This window comes from Physeter macrocephalus, chromosome 14 (assembly GCF_002837175.3).
Source record: "Physeter macrocephalus isolate SW-GA chromosome 14, ASM283717v5, whole genome shotgun sequence".
In the NCBI taxonomy this organism is placed as follows: Eukaryota; Metazoa; Chordata; class Mammalia; order Artiodactyla; family Physeteridae; genus Physeter; species Physeter macrocephalus.
In genome coordinates, this window is record NC_041227.1 from 34972517 (window position 1) to 34984793 (window position 12277).

Here is a 12277-nt window from a genome sequence, read left to right on the forward strand (position 1 = left end):
TAAGCTATTTGTCATGTCTCCAGGAGGAAGGCAAAATAACAGAAAATGCCAAAACTCAATTAGTTTAGCAAAGCAAACACTACTGATTCTTTGATAAACTGCATACAGCTCACATGCCTCCTTTCAACTGAGGAAAGAAAACATTCTATGCCAAGACCAGTACCCACCAAAAAAGACCTAAGCCAGAAGAAACTAGAGTTTGGGTTTTGTTAGTGGAGGGATGACATCATGGCAGATAAAAAGAGTGGTTGCCTCAAATCAACAGTCAGAAAAGAGCCCAGGGCATATTGGCCTTAGTCATGCTATTGTTTATACATTCTGAAAACAGTCAATGTGCACAGACAAGACAGGTTCCTCCCTCCCGAGTTTTCTGATATTTCCTGTTTCAGTGATACCTTAAGATGAACCCTAGCTCTTGAGTTAAAAGAGGTGGGTTCCAGGTGATGATGCAGCCACTAACAAACTACTCCACCCTTGAGTTTCCCTTCCCTCTGTGAGGGTGATGCTCCGATAACCCTCAAATCTAACCACTCTGTGATATTTTGGATGTGGCGTGTTCAAATCCAGTGAAGTCCAGCCAGGACTTCCCATATTGTTTGCCAGGGCTGGGAACACAGGGAATTTTTGTTCTCCCCCAACCTTTCCTAATGCAGTGATTTATTCATTCTTTCAGTACCTGGTTTGCAATCATCTGTACCTGATAAAGTATAGCTCACAAACCAATGGAAGTTGTCGTAGGTTGGGTTCTTGAGAAGCAGACCCTTAGACAAATATTTGTGTGCAAGTGTTTTATTAAGAAGGTGCTACCAGGAGAAACCAGAAAGGGAGAGGGAGGAAGAGGACAGTGAGGCGGAGAGGAATCCAGGCAGTAGAGCAATGGCAGGCGAGGTCCTAGCTTTGGCATGACCTCGAGAGAACTTTCGGAGTGTCCACTGCATCTCATGGTGTGTCTCACCTTAAGGCAAAAAAAAAAAAAAAAAAAAAAAAAATAGCATGGTGTGTCTCACCTTAAGGCAAAAAAAAAAAAAAAAAAAAAAAAAAAATAGCTGGGCTTCTGTACTCCTGGGCCAGCAGGTCACCAGCTATGGGTCTGCCCAGGAGAGACCCAGGGACTTGCAGCTCTCAGTGGATCAGGTGACGCAGTATTAAGGCACTTTTACAAAGAGGGTCACATGCATGAGTCAGAGTAAAATATGCAGAAATTGGGGGATGACCACATGGAACCAAATGAGGGAAATCCTGGGAATGCCAAGCAGAGCACCAACAGCATCTACAACTGAAAGCAAGTTACCAGCAGCCAGAACATACAGCAGCTTCCTTCTGTTGATTGGTCATGTGGGCACAAAAAGAATTTGTTTCGATGAGAAGGAGGGTTTTTCTGCCTGGTCTTGGAGTCTATCTGTTCTTGAACTCCTGAGTGGAATCATTTTATTTAGGGCATTTTGTTTTTCATGTGGCCAAGTGTTAGTCTTACATGGATATCATTCTTCCCTCAGGAACCAAGCCAGGTACCTTGGGATACAAACATTTTCATCAGTTCTCTCTTAAGGCAAGATGGAGGAGGAGAACTGAAAGCAAAGCCTTCCAGCTCAAGCTCCTACAGCCACCCTTTAGAGGCAGCCATTCCCCTCCAGCTGCAAGCCAGTTGTGGCTGCACTAACCCATAGCACTCAGTAAATATTGTTTAAATGGATGAACAAGTTACTCTGGTTGGCTTTGACTATAATCAGGGTAAATGAGATGAGGTTCAGTTCTGCCTTTCCCTCCCTTTCGGTCAGTGAGTCCTCTGTGCTTGGCTCCCAAGTAAACAATCAGGAACTGCTGCGTAATACAAACCTCAGTGCTAAATAACCATTTGGCCACATTTGCAAAACAGACAAAGGAAACACTGGCATTTCTGAAAAGGGGAAATTTAGGCATAATCAGTGTTGGTTGTGGCTGGCTGCCCTGTTGCAATTAAGAGATGCCAAAGCTGCCAGGCCACCCCTGACCCAGGTCAGTAAAAACCAAAAACCAAGGCAAAGCTGCCTGTCAGCCATGCTGTCATTAATCCCAGAATAGCCCAGGGAAGGGCCTCATTGGGGAAGCTAGACTTACCTTATCAAAAGAAACCAGATCAGGACTGTATCTGTATATATATCCAGATGTACAAACGTAGAGTCCCATTTAGGAATGGGGTGGGTTGCAATGGTTTAGAAAATAAATAAGCCAAGTTTGAAAAGAATTGGGCTCTAATGGTGGTCAGTGCCATCCCTCAGAAACACTAAGGGAGACAATGACAATTCTGTGAGCTGGTTGAAATATTTGTCACTTGAGATGGTTCTTAAGCAAAATTCTTTTATAGGGAATGCACTCATGGTGTTTAACCCAGCACATACTATGCCATCAAATATTGAGGAGAACATCGTGGGGAGAAAAGAAGGCTGCCATCTCAGATCAAGATGGCCTCCTAAATGCTGGACAACCATGTACTTGTATTTCTAGATGGCTTTATCATAGGACTGTCAGCCCACTGGATACTCGCAAAACCCTTTGGCCTTACGTGATGCTGCACATGGATTCTCCCATTCTGGGCACATAAGAAGGACCTGTGGTTTTGTTGAAAATGCAAATTCCAGCCCCACCTTCATAGATCTCTTTTCATTGGTGGTGTGACTGGGAATCTGTATTTTAATAAAAAACTGAAAAGTTTTAGATGCAAGGAGACCTCAGACCACACTACCAAGAAGCCCTAAGTCACTTGAGACTTATCTGTGAACCACATAATGGACATAAAATGTACGTAAGATAGTAAATCAGTTCATTCAAGAGCCACTGATTCTTCATATTTGAAAGATGCTCTTTTTATTCAACTTGGAATAGCAAAGGTTTGGGGGATCCTATATAAACCCTCAAGTTTTATATAAAGTTCCTGGTTTGATTCCTATCACATAGCAAGTTGTCAATTAATGACTATTACTATGCCTAATATATATATATATATATATATATATATATATATATATACACACACACACATATATGTGGCCGTATTGGGTCTTCTTTCCTGAGCATAGGCTTTCTCTAGTTGTGGCGGGTGGGGGCTACTCGTCGTTGTGGTGCATGGGCTTTTCATTGTGGTGGCTTCTCTTGTTGCAGAGCATGGGCTCTATGTGCACAGCCTCAGTAGTTGTAGTAGTTGCACACGGCTTAGTTGCTCCACGGTATGTGGGATCTTCCCAGACCAGGGATCAAACCCGTGTCCCCTGTATTGGCAGGTAGATTCTTAACCACTGTGTCACCAGGGAAGTCCACACCTAATATTTTGACAAGAGTTATGTGACACAGAATGTTGGATAAGTGCAGCTGATTTATCTTAATCGAGAAAGGCTGCTTCAAACCTAGGCATAATTCGGATAATTCACAATAAATAATGCTTCCGATGTGCTTGAGGAAACTTAGGGACTTGTCTCAGCAGCAGTAACTGTGCTCACCCTTCCCTTAGAATTAGCACTTTGTGATTGATTCCACTGTGCAGCCAGGGTTGGGAACCATCTGCCTAATCGATTTTGATCAATGAGTAATTCTGAGCAATCTTTAAGAAGCCTGGGTCTTAAAAAAGTGATACAAATGAACTTATTTACAAAACAGAAATAGAGTCACAGACGTAGAAAAACTTATGGTTACCCGGGGGAAAAGGGGGTGGGGAGGGATAAATTGGGATTGACGTATACATACTACCATATATAAAATAGATAACTAATAAGGACCTACTGTACAGCACAGGGAACTCTTCTCAGTGCTCTGTAATGACCTATATGGGAAAAGAATCTTAAGAGTGGATATGTGTATATGCATAACTGATTCACTTTGCTGTACAGCAGAAACTAACACAACATTTTAAATCAGTTATACTCTAATAAAATTAAAAAAAAAAAAGAATGAGCACTTTGAGTCTTACAGTTGCATTAACCTCAAGGAGAAATTTCACCAGTGAAAATAATAGCACTAGGCCAGTCCTTGATCACATTCTTGTACCATCACAGTTGGGGAAAGAGACCTTCCTCCAAACACATCCAAGAGCTGGTTCCTTCTACAGGTGAGGACGAAAACCCAGAGAAAACAGGTGGCTGCCCCCTCTGTTAGATTCTGAGTCATGAGCCAAATGAGACCTCCCACAGTTTAGATGTGTGATACTGGTTTGTTGTTGTTGTTGCTGTTTGGGTTTCTTTTGTGAAGATGAAAGGGATAGGCTAAGGCATATACTCCAGTCCCTTGAGTTTGACCAGAATTGTGTAACATAAATAAGATAATGAAATGGGGTATACAGGTACAATACTATTCTTTTTTTTGTTTGTTTGCGGTACGCGGGCCTCTCACTGTTGTGGCCTCTCCCGTTGCAGAGCACAGGCTCCGGACGCGCAGGCTCAGCAGCCATGGCTCACTGGCCCAGTCACTCCGCGGCATGTGGGATCTTCCCGGACCGGGGCACGAACCCGTGTCCCCTGCATCGGCCGGTGGACTCTCAACCACTGCGCCACCAGGGAAGCCCACTATTCTTTAATACTGATAAAAGTTACAATCCACCATGAATGTGTAGCCATTGGGGGTCTATTAGTATGACAGCAAAATAGAAAAACAAAAAATGGGCTGAAATATAAGTTGAAATTGATAAAACTTTAGTTCCTATGGAGAATTTGAATACACAGAAATCAATAGATCAGGCTGAGTAGGGATTTCAGAGAGTTTGAATAACACACCTTCCTTTTCAGCAAAATTTGATGTAGGTAGGTAGCTAGACAGAGTCAAATATGGAATAGAATTTCTTTTCAAGCACAAATTAAACATTCTCAGAAATTGGCCATACGTTAGGGTACAAAGGAAATCTCACCAGATTTCAAAAAGCAAAAATCATGTGGGTCCCCTTCACTGACCATAATGAAAATAAAATTAGAAATTACCAAAAAAACTCTTCTTGTTTAAATTTTAAAATAATATTTTCAGGGCTTCCCTGGGGGCGCAGTGGTTGAGAGTCCACCCGCCTATGGAGGGGACACAGATTCGTGCCCCGGTCCGGGAAGATCTCACATGCCACGGAGCAGCTGGGCCCGTGAGCCGTGGCCGCTGAGCCTGTGCGCCGCAGCGGGAGAGGCCACAACAGTGAGAGGCCCACGTACCACACACACACACACACACACACACACACACACACAAATAATAATAATAATAATAATATTTTCAAATAACTCCTGAGTTATAGAAGAAATTAAAACTGAAATCTAAAACTACTTAGAAATAAATAACAAAGACCATTCTATATGCCTAAACATGTAGGATAGGGCCACAGTAACACACAGAGGACAATTTATAGCAGTAAGTAATATACTGTACCAAAAATAAGAAAAAATGTAAAATGAATCTTTTGTCAATTCAAGAATATAGAAAAGGAACAATATGATAACACATCTTAGGAAGAAAAGAGAAATAAAGTAAGAATAAATGCAAGGGAAAAAAAGAAATGGAAATTAACAACATAAGTAGGGATGATAAATAATATCAGAAGTTGGGATATACTTGAGATGTACTTGTCAGGTTCCTTAAAAAATAAAAACAGAGTTACCATATGATCCAGCAATCCCACTCCTGGGCATATATCCAGAAAAGACAGAAACTCTAATTCAAAAAGATACCCGCACCCCAACATTCATAGCAGCACTATTTATAATAGCCAAGACATGAAAGCAGCCTAAATGTCCATCATCAGATGAATGGATAAAGATGTGGTGTGTATACACACACACACACACACACACACACACACACACACACAGTGGAATATTACTCAACCATAAAAAAGAATGAAATAATGCCATTTGCAGCAACATGAATGGACCTAGAGATTATTATACTAAGTGAAATGTCAGGCAGAGAAAGACAAATATCCTATGATATCACTTATATGTGGGATCTTAAAAAAATGATACAAATGAACTTATTTACAAAACAGAAATAGACTCACAGATATAGAAAACAAATTAATGGTTACCAAAGGTGGAAGGGGGGATGAGGGATAAATTAGGAATTTGTGATTAACAGATACACGCTACTATATATAAAGTAGATAAACTACAAGGACCCACTGTATAGCACAGGGAATTATATTCAATATCTTGTAATAACCTATAATGAAAAAGAATCTGAAAAAGAACATATGTATATATATGTTCTGAATCACTTTGCTATACACTTGAAACATTGTAAATCAACTATACTTCAATTAAAAAAGAGATGTACCTGTCAGACCACTACATTATTTTCTGGTATATAAATGAAACTAAAAATAAAATCACTTCCAGTTTTTAATTAAAAGACAAAATATCCACACAACTTGCTTTGAGAATAAATATGCTTTGAAAATATGTTTTTGAAAATGACCCAAACTCATGATCTGAAATTTATCTGTGTGTCAGTAGAGAGTTACCTCTAAGCCTGTTTTCTGATCTACAAAGTAGGGATACTAACAGGATGCATACCACGCGTCATTTAAGGTTTACATTACTTATTATGTGAAAACATTGAAAACAGCGCCCTACGAAGAGTAGCCCTCATTAAGTGTGAGTGTGATTTTATTAATAATTAAGGAGAGTTGTCAGACTTGGTTTATAAAGTCCCTGTGTTCTTCTTTGGGCTTTTTGAACATAGTGAGTCTAATAAACTTCTGTTGAATTTGAAAGCATATCTCCACCAGAAAGCAGGCAGGGTCTACAGGAAGAGAGGGATCTGTCCTACAGAAGCCTTATTCAAATGATTAGCAGTGTGAGAAGACACGAAGATGGAGGTTTCAGCTTTCTATGAAAATTCAGCCGATGGGTATTGATGTATATAGGTTTGTTCTTTTAATTAAAGTGTGAAACAGGGAGAGAAATAGATGTTAGCTCAGGGCATACTCTGCTTACACTCTTTCCATGACATTCCTGCCCTATGGCACTTGGACTAACAGCCGATGTTCCCCAGCATAATAGCCATCCATGTCTCTGTCAACCTCATATATCAAAGGCACACACCTAAATATGCACACTCACCTGCTCTTCCTGAGCCCTAACCCCATATTTGAGTCCAGATTCTACATGAGAAAGCAGTCTTAGGCTAATTCATGTAAATAAGTAGGCCCCTTGATGTGGGAGAAAGGGTTTTCTCTGGAGCCCATCCACTGGGTGTCCAATGTGGGTCTCAAATAAACTTGGATGCAGAATGAGAATGAGAGCTTTACAAATTACACCTGCCATCAAGGGATAACTGCAGACAACCCACTTTGTACCGTATACCTCGACAGCGACAGATCCTCAGATGTCTCTGTCTCTGATGCAAATGGCCTGGTGCTGATGCTGAGTCTAGGAACCTTGGTCAGCTGGTCATGAAAATTAGGCATCTTTATGAGGGCTGTACGGTCATCCCAGGTTAATCACATGGATTAAATCTGACTTGTAGTCCTAAAACTCTATCCATCAAAGGCAAATTCACTTTTATATTACTCAGTGCATCATTTCTTGTTTTAAAATATGGTCCAGGAAACACAAACCCCATCACAGGAAACTCCAGGCAAAGGGAATTCTACAAACAACTACAGACAGAAAAACACACCGCACCTTGTATCTGTCTATAGCAAATATATGGTGCCCTGTGGACAGGAAATGCTTTAAGAATTTCTGTTTAACTTTATGTAGCCCAGGGATCAGCAACTGTTCAGGACCAGAGGGTAAATATTTTCAGCTTTGAGGGCCACATGGCCCTCAAAGAGCAACCGCTCAGCTCTCCCATTGTGACCTGAAAGGACCACGGATAATAGGGAAGTGAATGCGTGTGGGAGTTTTTCAATAAAGCTTTATTCATGGACCCTGACACTTGAATTTTATACACTTTTCACACTTACAACCATCTTCAAATGTAAAAGCCATCTTTGCTCACAGCCAGTACAAAAACAGGCAGTGATCTGGATTTGGCCATAATTCCCTGCAGCCCTTATTGAGCCCACTGTTTCCCCCAACCTAATAACTGCAGGTCCTTGCCCCACCTCACCTGGTGACACTTATTAACATTCCAGGGAAGCATTCTATAGATAGCACTACTCAAATTACGGTCTGGGGACCAACAACATCAGCATCGCCTTGGGGCTTGTTAGAAACTCAGAATCTCGGACCCCATCTCAGACCAACTGACTCAGAATCTCTGAGAGTGAGACCTAGCAATTTGTTTCAACAAGGTTTCTGGTGATTCTGAAGCCACTGAGGTTTTAGAAGCACTGCCATGGACCACACCTGGAAAATTGTCTTGGAAACATCGGATGCTACCCAGGGCTGTCAGAACAGCCCATTCATTCATTCAACAAGTCAATACACATGAATTGAACACCTACTAGGGGCCAGATCCTTTGCTAAACACTGGTGATTTGAGCTAATTAATAGATACTGTTGAGCCCTTAATGGACTGGGAGATAGTCTTACATCAGAGCTCCAGGAAATAGATTTGAGTGGTTCTGCTTGTAATTTCCTCACTTAACAATCAGGCTTTGCTGGCTGGGGCCACACTACCAGCTCAGGCAACACACAGGATGGAGGTTATGTGCTAATGTAAGTGAAGTGTTGCATGTCACCTAGATAATAAATGCCATTTCACTTTCAGCTACTGAAATTACTGCTAATCACCATCAGTATGCTTCTTCAAGTGCTGTCTCTTAGAATTCTAATATGGATGGGTTTGGAGTTTGTAGGGGCAGTTTATCTAACACCAGCAATAAACATCCCAACAGAAGATTTCAAGGTGCATTCCATGCCTTTGCTCCCCCCATTCTTCTTCGGAAAGTGGACATTACTTTTTCGGCTTTGGAATGCCGTGCATTTGAGGTTTGTCAGATTCCTCGCTCTGCCCTTCCAATCACAGACATACCCCTACCCTTTAGAGCAGGACAAGAGCTTTAGAGCTCCTCGGGGGAGCCGTGAAAGTGATGAAAACAAGGTGTCTACCCCATGACTTCACTGTCACTGCACCAACTGCCCATCAACCAGATCCTTATAGGTGAACATCAGCTTGAACATAGGAGGCCCTACAGCTGTTCTTCAAGTGATGAGAATAGCAACTTTGAGAGGAGATTGCCAGGGAAACACATGAGACCTGTGTGTGTACGTGTGTGTGTGTGTGTGTGTGTGTGTGTGTGTGTGTGTGTAATTGAGAGAGGGCACATCCATCTGCAAACAGACAGAGGAGTGGGAAATAATAATAGCACTACAGGTCTGAAAGCACAAAGACCTCTATCTTCTAACAAACTGGCCTATTAAAAGGAAAGGTCACTTGCTGGCTTAGCCTGAAGGAAGAAGTTCTGCCAATAAACCCAGCAGCAAAATACGAAGATGGAGAACAGGGTGAGAAGGCGCTCTTGTTTGTCTCCACCTGGAAATCCTTTGAGAGGTGCTGCTTGGAGACTGGAGATTTAGGCACTCGGCTGGTTTCCCTGTTTTCAGGCTTCCATGGGTGATCAGCACTGCAGCAACATGCCTCTGGCCCAGCCATCAGTAAATGAAAGCTAATAAACAAACACTGTATTTGTGTCACTCTTAGCAAAGGGTACAGGCTTATCCTGAATGAGCAAGCTTTCTGAATATTAAGCTCCCACATCCTTACAAACAAGGTTGATCAGAACTTTCTATAATATATGCCCCTCAACAAGCCAATGAGTCTGGTATTATTTACACTGTTGAGAAAGCTGGGGCTCAGAGACAGTGATAAACTTGTCCAGAGTCACCCAGCAACTGAGTGCCAGAACCAGCAGTCCAACTAGGTCTTTCTGATATCAAAGCTACGACCCACAATCTACTCAGCATTTCTGGTCCACCATTTTATCCTGGAGGGCAGATCCCAGTCACTCAGAGGAATATAGGAATTTTGTTTCTGCTCTTCTCAAGGTTTAGGAATGACTTGGTATAAATTCCTTCCAAACTCTGTTTCCTAGATCCCTAATTTCTAAAATGGAGACTTGTGTTTAAGTAAAACGCAAAGCATTTAAAACTCTACATCATATCATGAGTACATATTCTGGTGGCCAGAATGGAGGAGGTGGGTAGGGAAAGAAAGGAGCTGATTGGCTTTGGAGGGAGCCTAGTCTGGTTATCTGTAATTTGCACCAAATGGGATTTCAAGAGAGCAGCCAGAAAAATGCACAGGTCACATTTCAGGACCAAGGGCCCATCCTTCTTTGGAAAAATTCCTATTTACACCCACATAAGCCCTCTTGGCAACCTCTGATAACAACTGATAGAGACGAAAGATTTTTCTGTCTTTTGCTTCTAAATGCCCCTAAATACACTGGAATACTACTCAACAGCAAGAAGGAATGCACTATTAGTACATGCTACAACATGAATGAATCTCAAAATGATTATGCAAAGTGAAAGAAGCCAGAAAAAAAAATCCATACTGTATCTTTCCATTTATATAAAATTCTAGGAAAAGCAAACTAACTTAGAGTGACAGAAAGCAGATAAGCAGTTGTCTTGGCACGGGGCTACAGTGAGATGGGATGGGTGGGTGGGTAGGATTATAAAAGGCATGAGGAAACTTCTGGGGGTGATGGATATGTTTATTTTCTTAATTGTGGTCATGGTTTCCTGGGAGGATGCATCTGTGAAAACTTCTCATTGTATACTTCAAAGATATGTGATTTATTGTATGCCAATTATACCTCAATAAAGCTGTTAAAAAATAAAATAGAAATAAATAAGTGGGAGGTTAAAGGTATTCTAACCCGGAACCCCTTCCTTCCCTACTGACATTTCAAACTTGAGTGGTGTGTGTCTTAAAAATTATTTCATAGGCAGACAGGTATCCATCTCCATTGTAAAGTAGGCAGATAGGCATTCATGGTGGCTTTTGGAGAAAGAGCATAATTCTGCGGACTCCTGTCTGGGTATGGCTTCCAGCTCAGAAGATGAGTCACGGAGACAGAGTATGGACCATTGAGAACTTCCCCTAGCTAAGCATACCTGCCTGTGCACATATAAGCTCTCACATGTTCAAATCTGCTTCTTTCCAGGTTCCGTGGCCAAACCCATCACTGACGCCCCAGCCCAGGCACCCCACCAACCCCCACCCCTACCATGGCTGAAGATGCGGACATGCGCAATGAGCTGGAGGAGATGCAGCGAAGGGCTGACCAGCTGGCTGATGAGGTGAGGGATGGAGACCTGGGAAGGGAGCAAAAGATGGAGAGCTGCCTAGTTTGTCTTATTCAGGTTGAGGTGGGAAAAGGGCTTCTTCTCATGTCTCAGAAAAAAAAAAAAAAAAAAAAAAAAACAGGAGGAGTACGACTTTGATTTCCTATATATCTAACGGCTCTGCACACAGGAATGGGCTGGTTATAAAACTTGCATGCAGATCAGTGACTGAGCCCAAACTTCCAACTCCTAGAAATCTAGAGAAGTCAAGATCCTCTAAGAAAATCACTGTCTTTGAGTGTCTTACAGCCAGTGTTGTGCCAGTGTTGGCTCAATTCTGAGAGCTGGTTGTTACATTGTCCAGAACTTTGCAAGGTGGCATTAAAATCAAAGGTAATAAATACTCAGATCTCGTCACGTCCTAATGATTTTACTACTATCTATGCTTTCAAAGTTCTTGGCATGTGTTGTATCTGTAGTGTGAGGATACCGTCTAGTGGCGTGTTACCGTGAACCTTCCCAAGTTCACCTTCAGTGACACCATGGTGTAGTTAGAAATCAGAGAGGGAAAAAGTATTTACACCACGGAATCTGCAAACACTACAAATCAGGGTTTGACCTATTGTTTTGTTGATCCTCTAGACTTAAGAAAGTGGAAAAATATTAATAATGCAGATTAAACTTAAAAGTATGGACATCCACAGCCATTACATTATAAGCAACACAGAAAAGAATTGAGAAAATCTTCCAGTATTTGAAAACTATGATTCTCTTCAGCAGAGAAGCCACTTGCATCATTGACAAATGAATAAAATTCCAAAACATGTCTTCATTCTTTCACTTGCCTTTTATTCACTCACGTAAATGAAAATATCAACCAGCGTTCATGCCAGAGCTGCACTTGTTTTATGCGTGCTTAGCTGTGGACACAAGAGTTCAGCAAAGGGCTTCCCTGGTGGCGCAGTGGTTGAGAATCCGCCTGCCAATGCAGGGGACACGGGTTCGTGCCCCGGTCCGGGAAGATCCCACGTGCCGCGGAGCAGCTGGGCCCGTGAGCCATGGCCGCTGAGCCTGTGCGTCCGGAGCCTGTGCTC

At 42.0% G+C, this 12277-nt stretch overlaps 1 protein-coding gene across 2 annotated transcripts in view; it reads left to right on the top strand.

Moving 5' to 3' along the window:
- Positions 1–11126: 11126 nt before the first annotated feature.
- The window catches only part of SNAP25 (synaptosome associated protein 25), a 30294-nt gene continuing 29143 nt past the window's right edge, over positions 11127–12277 (top strand). For both annotated transcript variants that reach the window (XM_007101504.3, XM_007101503.3), the window contains exon 1: positions 11127–11198. In XM_007101504.3, the coding sequence (XP_007101566.1) occupies positions 11127–11198 (72 nt within the window). The remainder of the gene's footprint in view (positions 11199–12277) is intronic.